Below are 17,854 nucleotides of genomic sequence, written 5' to 3'. Positions count from 1 at the left end.
TCCGCTTAGCAGTCTGGATGTACGATTTTTGATATCCAAGAGACAAACAAGGGACTTTGAGAGAGTCCAAACATGCACTTAACCAATCACATACATGATACATGCTACTAAGCGGACATATACATGTTCCTGTTTGAGAGAGTCCCTTGTTTGTCTCTTGGATATCAACCTGTAGAGGGAGGAGACGGGCAATCACATCACATGATAGTTTGCCTTCATCTTTATGCTTGGTCATGTTTTAATTTCCATCCAACTTATCCACTAAAAGTTATAATATTTGTCTATCTGACACTTAAATACGTGTAATTGCAGGGGCATGAGTGTAATTCATCGAATCAGAAGGAGACAGCCGTAATTCGTGAAAGACGGGAGGACCTCACTATAATTATTGGAATGAGATCTTAGGGTATCTTCAGCACTGACTCTTAAATCGCCCGCATTCGTCCGTATCAAGCTGTTCGGACGTGTTTTGTCATCTAATGTGATATCTCATCTATCCGTGGACCGGTTCGGATGTCCGTTTCCACCCAAACAGGAAGCAAATCGGGGGAGCTTTGCGTGTGCCCTGACCATGTGCGTACCGATCCGCTATAATTTGATTGAAATATGTCAAAAATATAATGAATGTGCTCCTATTTAGATGAAAACCATCCGGTTCTTTTATGTAAGAGTCATCTAAATTTAAATAAAAGCTATCCAGTTTATTTAAATATGCATCAAATGTGATCAGAATTTATGATAAGTTTTTGGATGGCCGGTTTCCGTATCAGTGTTCAGCCTCAGTCCGGTCTGGTCAACAGAGAGACGCGGTGTCCGTTTTAGGGGACGTGCCCTTAGGGGATGTGATTTGAATCAATTCATAATCTACAGTATTCTGAGAACCGTGCCGGATCTCTGACTCGCCTTCCCTATTTTACACTTCCCAACAGTGTCATCAGAGGATAAATTATTATACTCTGCCGTAAAGATGCAACAGCATGTGCATCTCCGTCGAAGCCGACGTGGCACAGCATGGATGCGGCCACCTGCACCTACACAGCTACACTCCTCGACCCTCACTACAAAGTAGCTAGTCGACTTGGCCCGCCGCCGCCGGCCGGGGTACGCAGTCAGTGAGTCGTCAGTCGTCACTCTCGCAACCCGCCACCGACCCCACCGCTCTCTCTCTCTCTCTCTCTCTCTCTCTCTCTGAGAGACTTCCTGAGTGGCCGCGCCGGCGCCGGCGCCCATGGCCCCCGTCCGGCTCGCCCTCCTCCTCGCCGTCCTGCTCGGGCCCGGCGGCGGCTGCGAGGGGGTGTACATCCCCTACAACACGTCGGCGGGGGTGGTGGACGGGAAGCTGAACGTGCACGTCGTCCCCCACACCCATGACGACGTCGGTTGGCTCAAGACCGTCGACCAGTACTACGTCGGCTCCAACAACTCCATCCAGGTTCGACTTCTGCCGCTCCAAATGTTCTCCCAGATTTTTCCTTTTGTTACCCCTGTTTTCCGTCCGTCGACTTGGTTGAAGCCGAATGTGGGTGTTTTTGGTGGCAGGTCGCGTGCGTTCAGAACGTGCTGGATTCGCTCGTGCCGGCGCTGCTCAAGGACGAGAACCGCAAGTTCATCTACGTCGAGCAGGTAAGCAGCCTGTCAAGATTGTTGCTGTAGAATTCCTCGAATACGCACGAGTGTGCGTATCATATGATATCTTATACTAGAAGGGATTGTTGCTGTAGAATTGGGACCTGGGAGGGGAGGATGCAGAGCAATGTTACCACCTGTAACCGCTCTGTTTCTTGCTTTGCAACCCGGCTGTTTCAATTCATTCTACAACCAAATGGCACGGATGGTGTTACAATGTGGGTTCATTTTTGGGTCTGATGCTGTGATTTTTCTTCAGTAATTAACTGTTTATATATGAATGGTTGGTTGGCTGCAGGCGTTTTTCCAGAGATGGTGGAGGCAGCAGAGCGACAGTATCAAGGATACGGTGAAGGAGCTCGTCAGCTCCGGACAGTTGGAATTCATGTACGCTAGCTAGCTCTTTCAACAACTTCCGTTTTGGCAACCATGTCTCTGTTCTATATCTGACTGATGGCATATCCCTCCTTGTGATCCATCGACGCTGAAGAAATGGGGGCATGTGCATGCACGACGAGGCGACCGTGCACTACATTGACATGATTGATCAAACCACGCTGGGGCACAGATTCATCAAGGAGGAGTTCGGCCAGATCCCAAGGATCGGCTGGCAGATTGATCCGTTTGGGCACTCTGCAGTTCAGGCCTACCTCCTCGGCGCACAGGTAATCCATTTATGCCATGCTTTCAGATTTTGTGTGACTTTGACGATGCTTCACAGGAGAAAAGAAAACTAAGTCAAAGTTCCTTATATGGTCCACTATTATATGAACCACATTTTACTGTCTTTCATTCAGGTAGGATTTGATGCCTTGTATTTCTCCCGGATTGATTACCAAGATCACAAAAGGAGGAAGGGGACCAAAGAGCTTGAGGTCGTATGGAGGAGCTCTAAGACCTTTGGCTCATCAGCTGATGTGAGTAGCATTTTCCTTTTGCGTAATGTAACTATGTGAGTGCTGTGAATCACTTTGATGATCATGGGGTCGTCTTCGCAGTATTTCTCGCTGCGAGCGGCATGCAGTTCACCGCACGAGGTGGCATGTTCCAAATAAAAACCATGACCATAGAAAAGCATATATATTTTGTAACAGTTCCCTTATTGTTATGCTCATTTTTCTTTCAGATTTTTACTGGTATCTTCCCAGGTGGTTATGAACCACCAACTGGTGAGTTTTATTTTGAGATTGGTGCTGAGTCCCCTGTTGTCCAGGTAAATTAACGAGAACTTCAGATATGTTAGTTCAGTCAACACCAGGAATAATCCAATTCTTCATCACTTTTATCTGTGTAGGATGATCCCCTTCTTTTTGATTACAATGTTGAAGAACGGGTGAATGCTTTTGTTGCTGCAGCGCTGGCACAGGTACATTAGGGTCATTAGGTCTCCTATATGTTTTCTTTTTTGAGTTAATTACACAAAACCACAACTTCAGGATAACTTATAACACTTTACCACAACGTTTGAGTTTTTTAACACAAAACCACAACTTCGGGGCAACTTATAACACTTTACCGCAACTTTTGAGTTTTTTAATACAAAGCCATAACTTCTGAACTAATTCTCAACATTGAGCCAAAATCTATCGGTCAACTACTTTAATAGCCAATATGAATGATTTGGCCCACATGCCAGGCTCTAGGTAGCAAGTTCCCTCCTACGTGGCGCTGACTGGATATGTGTAACATAGCAGTCTGCATACGACATCATCGTATCCTCGACGATGCGTTCACCTGCAGCTCCCCAAGACCTCTTTGTCTAGTTCGCGTGCCCCGCCTGACCATGCCATAGTCCGGACGGGTGCGGCTTTGCGACACTAGAAACCTCGCCTTCAAGGATGCTCGGAGTGATCATCCTGTCGCAGAATTTCGACCACCCCACCAACAACCAACTCCCTGCTCAATGCGTCGGTGGAGTTGATAGCGCCGGTACGGGATGGCAAGAGGAGGAAATGGTAGGCCACATAGGAGATGCGCACATGCCACCTTTTTCCAACTTAGGTCCTAACATGTGGGCCCAATCAATCAGATTGGCTATTAAAAGAAGTTGACCGATAGATTTGAGCTCAATGTTGAGAATTAGTTCAGAAGTTGTGGTTTTGTGTTAAAGAAACTCAAAAGTTGTGGTAAAGTGTTATAAATTGACTTGAAGTTGTGGTTTTTTATTTAAAAACTCAAAAGTTGTGGTAAAGTGTTATAAGTTAACCTGAAGTTGTGGTTTTGTGTAATTAACTCTTCTTTTTTTGATAAATCCTGTACTACTTATGTTTTTAAGGGAGTGTCTCCTATATATCTTCATGCTGGATGAGAATCCATTGGTCTACTACAATTTTTTTTATCAAATTAGAATGGCCATCTGGATTTTACAGTCACAAGTTCATACCTAACGTTGAAAATGCAGCTTCAGATTTCAATGTTACTTCGACCTAAGCATTTCATGCTGAAAAGCTATTATTTTAAGAGCACCTCCAAATGTACATAGCAAATTTTATACGTCCGTGGACAACGCTGCCTCGCCTCTCTTTTGTCTGTGTCCGCAGCCGCCCCCTCCTCCCCCCAACCCCCCCCCCCCCCCCCCCCCCCCCGGTCATATCTAACCCTTAATAAGTGCATGCGGATATTAAGTAGGATATTATTTGCGTGTTATTATGTGATTAACATTATATTTGGCATGGAATTAATTGCACGCTAAACGTGTTGAGCGCTTGACATTGAAGCAGTCTAGATCGTTGGATTGGCATGATTTGATGACCAAGATTAATTGGATCTGCCCTTTTGGGTCTTTTTATATTGGTACGGATATAGATATAGATATAGATATAGATATAGATACAACACCATGCAACGTCGATTTCATCATATCGTAGTTCACCATACATAGAAAAAAAAATAGCTACATGCAAAACAATAACTACCCTAATCTAACTCATCGTCCAAAGTCGATGTCAATGACCTCCTTGTCGGAGCCGCCGGTCTCATGGTCATTGACGGCGGGGTGAATCGAGGGTGTCTCCTCCTCCTCGTCCGCGAAGAGCCGCTCCTGCCGAACGTCGGAGAGGTGGATAACATGATGGTTCGCCGCCACCTCCCGCTCGGACTGGGGCGACTTGAGGATGGCCTGGTTCTCGTCCACCAAGATGAGATCGGCAACGAGTGACATGAAGGCGGAAGCACCCGCACATTCGACCTCCATCTGCACCTCTGTCAGGAGGTAATTCGCCTCCATGGCTTGGCGAGATGGAACGGCTCCTCCACCTCGGGCCATGGGGTCAGCCTCCATGGTCCCTCCTCCTCCTCCTCTTTCTTCGAGCTCGGGTCTAGAGCGCCCGGAGGTAGGCCAGGCGCAATGTGGGCGGTGCTCCGTACCTCGGCAACACGCATCTTCGTCGCGATCTCCATCCGGCGCTCTGACGTAAGCATTTAGTGATAGATGACCTTCTCGCGGACCATGGAGGATAGCAATGTCAGAGCGGAATGGGATGCAGACAGGGAAGCGGTGGCAATGCAGATTGGAGGAAAGGGAAGGAAATAGGGGCGGCTAGGGTTTGTCCTCACCGGTTGGCTTAAATAGCCGGGGATTGGCCCCTCGGGTAGTGCGCCAACCATGAATGAGGGCACCAAACCTATGACCTTCCTGAAGGACAGATGGGTTTTCGCATGTGTCTGTCAGTCGGCTGCCCCATGGATGGGCTGGGTTTGAGGGGTGCCAGACAACCTAAAAATATTGGCAGAGTTTGGGGATCCGCATGGGATACGGACTATCTATCTGGACATATAGGGAGAAGTATGTCTGTGTGGGGGGATGTGGTCCGCTTGGAGATGCTGCAAGACTATCTTTTCTAAACCTACGCCTGCGGAACTGCTAGCACAAGCAAATCTCCTCTTCTTTGTTAGAAATAGTACTCCGATACGTGCAAAGCATGTTTAAGTTGGAATTGCATGACACAACTTCATAGGAACAAAATATGGGCAACGATCTTGTTTTGGGTGTTTTCTCTCTTTCTTATGATATTACGAATAATCTTAGGTGAGATTGTGAGCTCACTGTGTGTGGACAGATCATACTGACGCGCTGCTGGTTCCAGAAGAATGTAGACACATCTGGGTACATTTAGGTTCTGTAGATGCGAATCCCAACAACCTAGACCATTGGATTAGCATCAATCAATGGCTGGTATCACATTCAAGCACTAGTAGAAAAAAGGCCATTTGTCCCGGTTCTGGAACCGGGACTAAATGGTCGTTACTAAAGCCCCCCCCTCCCCCCCTTTAGACCCGATTTTTCTGGTGGGAGAGATGATTCCGGAGGGTTTTGCTGATTTTTGAGCCATTTAGAGGGATATGTGGAGGATTTCGCGGCAGCAGCCATAGCGTAGCGGCAAGGCTCTGGGCAGCCATAGCGCAGCTATCGCGGCTATTTCGCGGGCTATTTTAATCTATGCTAATCAGCCCTCGTCACTGCTCAATTTAACCTCTAATCTCTAATCATCCCTCATCATTCCAAATCATCTAACTTCCCGAACGGTCCCCCATCCTCTCACTACCCCAGCCTGAGCACGCTTAACTTCCGGGTTCTATTCTCCCTCGTTTCCAAGTCTGCACTTGTTGTTTTCTTGACAATATTAAGATGTCAATCCTGTTAACCCTCAGGAGTTTAGCTTGAGCATGAAGTCACACATTTCACTGTTTGAGTTTGAAACTATCATTCTAAAAAACAATAATTATTTAGTAACACTAATATTTCTTGAATTAGTAGTCTGACCATTGTTTGACCAAAGTTTGACAAAAAAATCAAAAAAATTGAAATAATTATTTAGTAACACTAATATTCTTGAATAATTATTTATTAACACTAATACTTCTTGAATAAATAGTTTGACCATAGTTTGACCAGATTTAACGAAAATTCAAAAAAACTGAAATTTGAGCATAACTTTTTTTCCTCTTAGAATTTGAGGATTTTAAAGATTTGCAAACAGGCCGTAGGCTGTCAAAACCGGATGCGGATTTTCGTGCTGAACATTTTGATATATTATACGTTTTTTTCTGACATCGTATGCAAAAGTTATAGCCGTTTTACATTTTCCCTACACTTTTTGCAAAACATGTCCAATTTTAAGTTTTTAAATTTTCCTAACTAGTAGATGTAGTAACATAACTACATCTTGAAGGATTTTAACTTTTTAAGTTTTATCATTTTCTTTTGCTTTTTACAAAACTGAAAATTGCATCATTAGTACCGGTTCGTGGCACAAACCGGTACCGGTTTGTGCCACGAACCGGTACTAATGGGCATCGCACCCTAGTGAACCGGGAGTAATGCCTGTACGGTGCCCTAGCCGCTCGAACCGGGACTAATGCTCACATTAGTCCCGGTTCGTAATGCAACCGGTACTAATGCTCTTTTCTGGCCAAACCAAAGCCCCTTTTTCTACTGGTGAAGGCTTCGGATTCAAAATTTCAAAATTTCAAAACTGGTACACTATATAGTACTATAGTTATAGATATAGATAATCCTAGGTGCACGGCAAACCCATTCCAAGGTCCCATGGGTGGTGGTTGTAATTTCCAAAAATAGTGCGAGGCCAGTAGTAGGGAAGGACCTAGAATAAGTCGATCATGTGGCTGGTGGAAAATATGATGATAGTGAGGCCGATCTGATGGCGTGCACATGGTTTTGCTGATAAGCCAAATGCATACCATTCTACAAATTGATTTCCTGTTATTTAAACCGCATCGTTTCATACTTAAAAGTTGTTGTTCTACTTATACCTACACCGGTATATAGTGTATCAGTTTTGAGTGAATCTAAAGCTTCAATCCTGATCGCTCGCATACTCAATCTAACAGTTGAGACAGTGGGATTGGTGTGAACAGTGACCATCAAGGACGCGCAGCGGCTTGGAGATGGGTCTAGAAAGAGGGCAGGAGAGAAAGAAAACTAAAGTAAATAATTGAATGTGGAGCCCGCTGGTTAATTTCCTTTGTTTTTACAATTTTGGTCACCAACCAATAGGGATAACACTTGTAATATTTCTTTTTGTACAACAATAATATTCATTTCTGAATTCATTCATAGACCATATTCTTTTGCATTTCTTTTCGTAATGCAGTCTAATGCTTTTCTTCTTTTACCAAAATCACTTATGTTCAGACATGCATTGCACACGTGTGTACATGTGTTTGTCGTAATTTATATTCGTTATATTTTTTTGTAGGCAAATATCACAAGGACAAACCATATCATGTTTACAATGGGAACAGACTTCAAATATCAATACGCAGAAAGTTGGTTCAGACAGATGGATAGATTAATTCATTATGTGAACAAGGTAAATGATGAGCCTGGAATGACAATATCAAATTGATATCACTAGATTTTCGAAATATATACTTGTGTTTGTTCGAAACAACATATGAGTACTTAAGAAATATGGTCCAAGTGGTACTTTGTCTTTTTGCGAAAAGGACTTGGTTCTATTGTAGAAGTTGACGGGAAGTACAAAGGACCTAAACTGCTTATATTCTGAAGCAGATGGTGTATTTCTTTAGTAACTTCATAGCTATATGACAAACTTATAATCACAACACTACTGAATCATATCTCGTGAGCTATCACCATCACGATTGTCTCTGTTCTAAATCATGAAATACATTTGAAATGCTTCCAGTCTTCTCACACTATGGGAACATGCCATGGGATGCATTTGATTTTTTTTGCTTTAGATAAGGATATAATTGATTTATTTTGAGCATTTTAAATTGGTAAATAAGTAAATAATGCTTAAATTTTATGTAAAATACCTATTAACACATTATAATTCACCATTGTTCTGTTTGACCATACCTCAGGATGGCCGTGTGAATGCTCTGTACTCCACACCTTCCATTTACACTGATGCAAAATTTTCTGCAAATGAGCCATGGCCTCTCAAGACAAACGATTTCTTTCCGTGTGTTCTATCTTGGAGTATATTCATAATTAGTACAATTAAAACGTTGCTTTTGTATTTTGTTCCTTAACGTTCATATGGCTGTGTGTCTTCGGTCAGATATGCAGATAGGCGCAATGCATACTGGACAGGTTACTTCACAAGCAGACCCGCCTTAAAACGATATGTCCGCATCATGAGTGGATATTACTTGGTAGTTTACCTACTATTTTAATGTTGCCCTCCAGATATCCAACACCAAATGATATACTGTCTTGGTCACTTGGTGGTGTTCTTCCTTAAAGGTCAATATGTTTTCACTTTCAGGCAGCTAGGCAGCTGGAGTTCTTCATTGGGAGAGGCAAGTCAGGTTTCACAACAGATAGTTTAGGAGATGCTCTAGCTCTTGTCCAGCACCATGATGCTGTTACAGGAACAGAGAAGCAACACGTTGCAGATGATTATGCGAAGAGACTATCGATTGGCTATAAGAAAGTAACTAATCGAGAAAATTGATGTAATTCGTATTTGATGATTTCTTTTGGGATTTAATGGATTGTTTAATTTGGTTTGATTCTTTTCCAGGCGGAGGAACTGGTTTCGACTTCTCTTGCTTGCTTGAGTGAGTCAGGCTCAAATTCTCGTTGTTCGTTCCCAACGACAAATTTTGGGCAGGTCGGTTTGCAGGTTTTCTTTAACAAAGTTCCCTCTTTAGTTAAAACTTAAATGACTTTGTTTACTGATCTCTTTTTTCAGTGTCCTCTCCTGAATATTACATATTGTCCCCTTTCCGAGAAGAACTTTTCTCAAGGCAAAAGCTTGGTGAGTTCTGTTCTTAACTCATGGCTCTTTTTAAGATGAAATTTTGTAGGTTTAAAATAATCCATGATACTTTCTTCGCAAGTAAACCCATGCAACATCTAATATGGTGTTTTCATCTTTTCGTTACAGGTTGTTCTTGTGTACAACTCTCTTGGATGGGAACGAGAGGATGTCCTCCGCATACCAGTATGCAAATTTCGTTCCCTGAAAACATGATATTTTGTTGGTTTTTATTGATCATTCATACATCCATCTATTCTGTATATGAATATATGTGCTTATGAATAGTGCCACTACCATGAAACTTCTATATTATAGAATGAGAACTAAATTGGCCTCTTTGTAAAATTAACAGGTCATGAGTGACTCAATTGTTGTTCATGATTCTAAGGGAAGAGAAATTGAATCGCAACTTCTGCCAATAGCTAATGCCTCATCGTACCTACGGGACAAACATGTCAAAGCTTATTTGGGCACATCGCCTGCTTCAAAACCTAAGTTTTGGGTTGCCTTTTCTGCTTCGGTACCACCACTTGGTTTTAACACTTATTTTGTTTCGAGCGGAAAGAGATCAGGTGAATTCATATCTTTCATCTTGATATGCAGCAAAATAGAAAGCATCACTCAGAAGTTTGACAATTTTTCTGTCACATTATATACATTTCAGCATCTATCTCTTCGCCATCCACTCTATACCCTCAGGGAAGTAAAAGTAGGAATCTGCAAGTTGGGCAAGGGCATTTGAAACTTCAATATGATGCAGCTGGAGCATTATCCCGGTACTCCGATAGCAAGACTCGGGTAATTTGCCAATTCCTAAGCATTACTTCTAATCTGAAACAGTTTTACCTCTTGCCTTGCTTTCATCTTAAGTAGTACAGAAGTTGTATGCTAAGATTACCCACGGTTATCTTCCCTAGCAGCTCATATGTCCACTGTGGTATTGGATATCAAATTTCGCTTTTTGTTTTGCATGTTATCTAGAATCACTTGTACTCAAGAACCATTAACATATTTCAAGGTTGAAGAAAATTTCAAGCAGAAGTACAAGTATTACATAGGACAAGATCATGGAGACGGAGATGATCCTCAGGTGCACTAGGGATTCGACAAATAATATATTTTACCTCAAAAGTAGAAATTACTAATACTGGCATCTGTTTTCTTTTTCCTGGACCGTAGGCTTCAGGAGCATACATATTTCGCCCCAACGGTTCCGTTCCTATCAAAACTGATGGTCAGGTATGAAGAAGGGACCAAAGTATCTCTAAAATAGTGAATGGATCACAGGAGATCTTTAAAAAAGATTCATTATCGGTCTGACGTGAAATTATGTTTCCCACTTCAAGGTTCCTCCCACGATTCTGCGCGGGCCCATATTGGATGAAGTGCATCAGCAGATTAATTCATGGATATACCAGGTTAATAATATGAATACTGTTTGTTTGAACCACCACTCATGGGGATTTACTTGCTTCCTTTTTTTGCCAGATCTTAAGGTTCTCAACGAATTTCTAGCACACATCTCTGTCACTACAGCAACAGTACCGTAATTCATTTGAAATTTTTGATTGTAATGCTATTCATTCTGAATTAGCGTACACCTTAGACTCATTAGACTTACTATTGTCCATTCAACATCTTTTGATTAGATCAGGCAAATACTGATGTGTATGCCTTTTGGTGAAATTGCATATCTAAAATAAATTGAGGTTGATACTTGATAGTGCCAAGAATATGGACTTTTCTGTTTTTTCATTCCTTGTTAATTGACTTAAATTACTTTTGAATGCTTGATAATTGATATAGTCTTTCTTATCTTCGTACAGATCACTAGAGTTTACAAGGAAAAGGACTATGTGGAAACCGAGTTCATAGTGAGTAATTGCACCTTGGATTGGTTTCTTCTTGAGGCCTTCACATTTTGCATAATAATTAATTCGTCTTGTTTCTTTTATGCCATTACATATTTCTAACATCTCATTAATAATTGTTTTTATTCATAGATTGGACCAATACCAGTAGACGATGGAAATGGAAAAGAACTATCAACTGAAATTATTACTAGCATGGCAACAGACAGAACATTTTATACCGATTCCAGTGGACGTGATTTCATCAAAAGGGTATGATTCACTAGCACTAGCACTTGACCCTTTCCAAAAAAGAAAAAAAAGACAAAAAATGTCTATTGCCTTTCTAATAAATGCAGTGAGCACAAAAAATAGTGCACAAATAACTGTATTAATGATTCTTGTGCTAGTTTCGAGGGAAGAATCTAACAATGTTATAGAGGATTACTGCAGCTGCAACATAAAATAAGTGTTGTTATGGTGCACCATTATGTTATACTACCTATTTTAGTATACAAGATACCCTTTTTCTTTCAGGTACAGGATTATCGCTCAGAGTGGAAGATTGAAGTAAACCAACCCATTGCAGGAAACTATTATCCGGTGAACTCCTGTTTGCTCTATTATATTTTAAACAAGGAAGCTTACTAGTATCACTAAGAAATGGCTTCTTTCATTGTTTTCCGTCATTGAGTGAACATCTGAAAGTAGTTCAGAGTTCACTTTGCATTTTCCCCTCAGTTTATTAGGTATTTTGTTTGTCGAGAATTTTTTGTTTGCTTTGTAATTGATACTCCCTCTGTTTCATAATGTAGTGCATACATATTTCTTGAAAAGTCAAACCTCACAAACTTCGACCAAGATTGTGGAGAAAAATATTTACATCTAGAATGCCAAAGATATATCATTAGATTTATCATAAAGATGTAGTTTCATATTTTATAATTTTGGTATTGTAGGTATAAATAGTTTCTCTATAAACTTGATCGAAGTTTGCAAAATTTGCCTTTTCAAAAAAGAGAAAAGCATGTTTTTGGTCCCTCAAGTTCCCTAAAAGTATAGACTTGATCCCTCAAGATTTTCTGGTAAACATTTGATCCTTCAAGTCTCAAAACCCGACAAGTTTGGTCCAAAACCAGATTTTGACCACGTTCAACGGGTTTGACCACATTGACCAGGTTTGACCGATCAATAGTAAATTCAAAAAATAGCTAACAAATAAAATAAAATCTGATTTTTTTGTCATCCAATATGCTCAACTTCTTAAGGTGCGTGAAAATTTTCATAGTGTTTGGACACTCGACGCTCGTGGCAAAAAATATATATATACAAATCGACTACCTGAACTGTAAATTCAAAACAATAGCAAAAAATAAATCAAAAAAGTCTGAAATTTTGTGGCAACTAAGATGATTGGGTGTGCTAGGTGCGTGTAAAGTTTTGTTCTCAAATAACATCCGAGGAGCTCTAGCAAAAAAATATTTTGGCTTTTTTTGTGAGTCAAAATTTGTTTTTTGCCACGATTTCCTCGTATGTCAAAACACCACACAAAATTTTATGAACCTAGCGCACCCAAGAATTTTGGTTCCCACAAAATTTAAGATTTTTTGAATTTTTGACCTATTGTTTTTTAATTTACTGTTCAACTAGAGTAGATTTGTATTTTTTTTGCCATGAGCTCCTTGAGTGTCCACACAATGAAAATTTACACGCACCTTCAGAACTTGAGCATATTGGATGCCAAAAAAACAAGTTTTTTTTGAATTGTTTTACTATTTTTTCAAATTTACTGTTCATTGGTCAACCCTAGTCAACATGGTCAAAATCTGTTTTTGGACCAAACTTGTTCAGTTTTGAGACTTGAAGGACCAAATATCCAAAAAAAGTCTTGAGGGACCAAGTCTATGCTTTAAAAAAAATCTATACGCACTATGTTATAGAAAGGAGTAAGTTTCTGGTCACTGGCTCTACCTGTAGATGGTAACAGACAGTTAATGACAGCTAAAGCAACTCTCTTCTTCACTTATTTAGCACTCTAAGAATAGGACTTTATCTCTACATGTAGTGATGTAATTGTGTAGCTATGTGATCTCGCAGCCCAAAAAGACACACAAATTTTGACATTTAATGACATATGACGCAAGTCTCTGCATTTGGTGACATACAAGATGGTAACATAGAAATTTGATCCTCGAAAAACAATTTGTGGCATAGGAAATGAAGATTTAGTTGTATTTGGAAGGCTTTGGTAGGCGGGAGGCTATTGGTGATTATGGAAGGCTGATAATTTAAAATGTTGAGAGTGAGGTTATTCATACTTTGTCAATATTTGAAAAAATTGGGAATCGTCAGCTCCAAAGTTGCAAATTATTCTGTAGTTTTGCTTGTAGATTGTGGTGGGGGCAGATTTGTATACAGATTGATAGATAATTATGTATTTATTTTCAGGTTAATCTTGGAATTTATGTGGAAGATGGCACCAAAGAGTTGTCTGTACTCGTAGACAGGTCTGTTGGAGGTTCTAGCATAAAGGATGGACAAATAGAGCTAATGCTACACAGGTACATGTCACGGAGCACAGTTGCACAGTATTTTCTTGCTTCTTTCATCCTTTAGCTGTTCTTTTTTTCCTTTCCACCTCTTCTTCGTTAAATATTTCTTACTCCTTGTGTAGGAGGCTAGTCCATGATGATGGCCGCGGTGTTGCGGAAGCATTAGATGAAGAAGTATGTTTGGATGATCAATGTGAAGGACTAGTTGTAAGTATCTTTCTGACCATGTGCTTTGGATGGAATTCAGAATTAGATGTTTGCTACTGAAATATAATCTTATCAGCAATATAGGCATCATTACATTGTTTATAAAATTTCTTTCTTTCTTTGCCTCCGTTCGGTCAACTCTTGGTGTATAGCCCATTGGTTTGGTCAACTCTTGTTACAGAGGAAGCAATTTACTCATCTCTCACCAAATCCCGTTCCCACATATATTGAAGAGGTGTTTGATGTACCATAGCAGATCGATTATTTGTTGTATTATTTACAAGGGTTCCCTCTTTACAAGCAAATGTTGTGCGGAAACCTTCTTTAAATAAAGCAATGTATTACAATATGGACAGATTGAAGGAAAATACTATCTCAAAATTGACCCACAAGGAGACGGAGCTAGGTGGCGTCGTACATTTGGTCAGGAACTGTACTCCCCTCTTCTTCTTGCGTTTTCAGAGCAAGAGCAGGTATATATAAATTTTGTTGCACTTGTGATCGATCAAACAGCTATTCTTGTCGTATTGAACATTTCCCTACTCGTACTTTTCAGGATGGAAGCAACTGGGTGAATTCGCATGTTTCATCATTCTCTGCAATGGATCCAACTTACAGCTTTCCTGAAAATATCGCGTTGCTTACTCTCCAGGTATGTCGTGTATATGGAGAATGGACCATTGCTATCTTATCTCCTTATAAAAGGAAAATGAAATTGGGTATAGACTGTGCAAGAGATTACTGATCTGATAACTCTGAGTAGTGTAGCATTTATTTTTATTTTATTTTTTGCAATGGCGCAAGTTAGTTTTTTATCCTACTGGTTTGAGTTAGCTGCAACAACTGTTATCGATACCACAGAATATTGATGAAAATGCTACGTGGGTTCGTTTGTGGTGGCAATCATTATAAACAACCGTTTCATATACTGTTTTAAAACGCTTGAGCATTGTACAGGAGCTTGAAGATGGAAGTGTTCTTCTTCGGTTGGCTCACCTATACGAGGTCTCAAACCTTGATCCTTTACTTCCCCTTGCCCCAATCAGATCCAATTTGCACGTTTTGTAAACATTGTACTGTGCATGTAGGCTGGAGAGCATAAGGATCTCTCAGTTCCGGCGAGGGTCGACCTCAAGAGGGTATTCCCAAATAAAAAGGTGATATTCATTAAACTTGTTTAAATATATATGCTTTTATGTACATTTTGATTGGATCCTGATGAATATTTTCACTTCCTTTCCAACCCTAATGCTCCAGATTGACAAGATCAGTGAGACAAACCTATCGGCAAACCAAGAGCGCGCTGCCATGGAGAAGAAGAGGCTGAAGTGGAAGGTTGGAGGGCCTCCCCCAAAGGAAAATGTGGTCCGTGGACGTCCCGTGGATCCTTCCAAGCTCCTCGTCGAGCTGGCACCCATGGAGATCCGCACATTTGTCATTAGCTTTGACCACCGACTCGCCGAACATCTCGGCTAAGCAGCATGCCGATGACCGTCGGTGTTGTAATGTTTTATTGCGACTCGGAATATTGTATTTTCTTTTGCGGAAACTCAAAATATTGTAGTTAGAGGTTAAGTCCTAGTTCGTTTTTATGTGTTTTTATTGGTCGATTAGGCTTTGTGTCCTGCTCAGAAAGACGAGATGATTGTGGCTCCTCAAAGATGGAATAAGATCCTCCCTGCCTAGTCCACACATTTTCACTTCCGGAGCTGCGTGCCTCCTCGAACCCCGACACGAAAACCCTAACTCCGGCGGCCGCGCCTCCTCCTCCTCTCATCCACCTCCTCGTTGTCCGCCATGGTGTGGAAGTGGATCCCCGGACGCAAGGGTAAGCATGGCCATGAGGTTGGTTCCTCCTTCAACTGTCGCCGCTCCAGCAGCTCCGCGATGCCCGCATTTAGCCTCTCCCTGCCGACGGCCCTGCGGCGCGCTCGGCCGTACGTCAAGGCTGAGATCTGCCAGCGCTATTGGGAGATGGGGACACCACTGCCGTGGAGCAACATGCACCTCCCCAACAACTGGCACCTCTCTGCGGATTAGGTGCCCATTCCTCCGATCCCGTGAGCAGCCACGACCACTGTGAGGAGATCCACCGCCGCCGGACCTCGTCAACAACGCCAGGTACGTCATCAACTCCCCGCTATGGGGTACGTGGCTCCGTGACAAGCACGACCTACGGCGGCAACCCTTCTTTCCCGGTCGTGCTTCGAGCCCGCCATGGGCGCGCTCTCAGCCTGCCTCGGTCGCGCGATCGTGCGTGGGCTAACGCCGACCCCCTCCCCCTCGCCGCTCCCCACCACCACCACCTCCCATGACCACCGAGGAGGCGGAGCTCATGAGGCGGGCGCTCGAGGACTCCGTCCAGGAGCACGATGAAGCCCAATGGGAGGGCCTCAAAGAGATGATTGCCCTCTCCGCCGTAGGCGATGTCGCCATCCCAAAGCTGCTGGCCATGGTCAAGGAGAAGGCCATGGAGGAGGTGTCCGAGGAGCCCACCGCCGCGGCCTGGAACCCAGCATTGGTGGGCCAGTCATGGACGTGGATGGAGACATTTCCATGCACGCCGGAGTATGTCTCCGTGGCCCCATCGTGGGTGGGCACCGAGCATGGTCGCCGTATCTGCCACGACTAGAGGTGGTGTAGGTGCCTCCTGCCCAGTAGGGCCGCCAGCTCACCTATGGCAGTTGCCGCCCTACATCGAGCTCACCAAGGATGACGAGGATGACAATGGCGGTGACTGAAGACGGCCACGGCCACGGCGGCAATAGCCAAATCTAGTTTTTTTTATGTCTTTATAGTTTTATAAGTTTAGTTTGAATGTGCAGCCTTGAGACATTGTGAACGTTTATGTAAAATATATCTTTTTAAAATATGTGCAGTATCTATTTAGGTCTAAATTTGGATCTCATTTTGAAAGTCCAAATGCTGACAAACTTTGGGATGGAGTGGCCAATTGGACGCATCAACGACCGGACGACCGCATCCGGACACGCATGTCTGTTTTGCCAACCCAAACACACAAAGTCCGAACAAAACAGATGTCCGTTTGGGGTGTAGTGTTGGAGTTGGCTTAATACCAACACGCAGACGCACATGCACATGCACTGACAGGTGGTGCCAAAGTCCATCACGCCGAGTCGACTGCATCCTTCATCTCGCATCTCACTCCTTCTCTTGATTTGTCTGTCCACTGGGCCCTGCTTGATTCGCTGGTCCCTCACTTGGCTCACCCTGGACCAGCGACTGGTAACCGGATCCTCTAACATTGTGAAGGAAGTCATGGTGCTACAGTGTTGCCTAGTGTAAAATGAGAGTTAATTGCAAGGAGATACCACACTTGCGCACGTTGTAACGAGTTAGTACCATTGCTCGTGCATGTCACAGTTCAGTACCACTATTTGGCCTAATCGTTACAAAAAAGGCTGACAACAGTATAACTCCGTATTGACCATGTATCTGATATCACAGCCCCACCTATCAGGCGACACGCTGGCCAATCATCCTGTGCCCGGTGCGCTGACCAGGACGAGGTCGGCGCGGTCGGTCTTAGCGGGCTCGGTCGAACCAAGCCGGATCCCACCAGACGAACCCTATCCTTCCTTCTTCCCTCTCCATCTCCTCTCTCCCCGTGGATCTTAGGCGATGGCTGTGGCGACTCCCAGCGACGGCGGTGTCGTGGGCGGCTACGACGACCTTCCCGGCCTAGGAGCGATGACCACGTGGGGCTAGACTGCTCCAGGTCGTCCAACTCCACCGGCAGCGAGGAAGAGGAGGAGGAGGAGGCGCCCCTGTCCATGGAGCAATGGTTGCGGCTCGCTAAGATGTGGTTGGCCAACCCAACCACAAGCCATCACTGGACCAG

General features: G+C 42.9%; 1 protein-coding gene across 1 annotated transcript; it reads left to right on the top strand.

Moving 5' to 3' along the window:
* The first annotated feature begins 1,049 nt into the window (after positions 1–1,049).
* Positions 1,050–15,692, top strand: LOC125539658 (alpha-mannosidase At3g26720). Its single transcript, XM_048703160.2, has 29 exons — positions 1,050–1,432; positions 1,540–1,623; positions 1,925–2,013; positions 2,117–2,291; positions 2,424–2,543; positions 2,753–2,839; positions 2,921–2,992; positions 7,845–7,958; positions 8,479–8,579; positions 8,679–8,772; positions 8,886–9,053; positions 9,144–9,233; positions 9,315–9,380; positions 9,510–9,566; positions 9,736–9,955; positions 10,048–10,181; positions 10,402–10,473; positions 10,563–10,622; positions 10,730–10,801; positions 11,210–11,257; positions 11,387–11,506; positions 11,771–11,836; positions 13,682–13,794; positions 13,908–13,992; positions 14,349–14,465; positions 14,549–14,644; positions 14,950–14,997; positions 15,081–15,149; positions 15,250–15,692. The coding sequence occupies exons 1-29, from the start codon at positions 1,229–1,231 to the stop codon at positions 15,466–15,468; spliced, it is 3,060 nt and encodes a 1,019-aa protein (XP_048559117.1). The 5' UTR covers positions 1,050–1,228; the 3' UTR covers positions 15,469–15,692.
* The last annotated feature ends 2,162 nt before the right edge of the window (positions 15,693–17,854 follow it).

Source organism: Triticum urartu, chromosome 2A (assembly GCF_056163025.1).
Source record: "Triticum urartu cultivar PI428250 chromosome 2A, HENAU_Tu73, whole genome shotgun sequence".
NCBI classification, from domain to species: domain Eukaryota; kingdom Viridiplantae; phylum Streptophyta; class Magnoliopsida; order Poales; family Poaceae; genus Triticum; species Triticum urartu.
This window is presented reverse-complemented; position numbering and strand designations above follow the sequence as displayed.

Bases quoted from the DNA above. Each gene is read 5' to 3' on its own strand.
- LOC125539658 (XM_048703160.2), top strand. From the start codon at position 1,229: ATGGCCCCCGTCCGGCTCGCCCTCCTCCTCGCCGTCCTGCTCGGGCCC. The intron at 7,959-8,478 runs GTAAATGATGAG...ACCATACCTCAG, and splicing joins TAATTCATTATGTGAACAAG to GATGGCCGTGTGAATGCTCT. The intron at 14,466-14,548 runs GTATATATAAAT...CGTACTTTTCAG, and splicing joins CGTTTTCAGAGCAAGAGCAG to GATGGAAGCAACTGGGTGAA.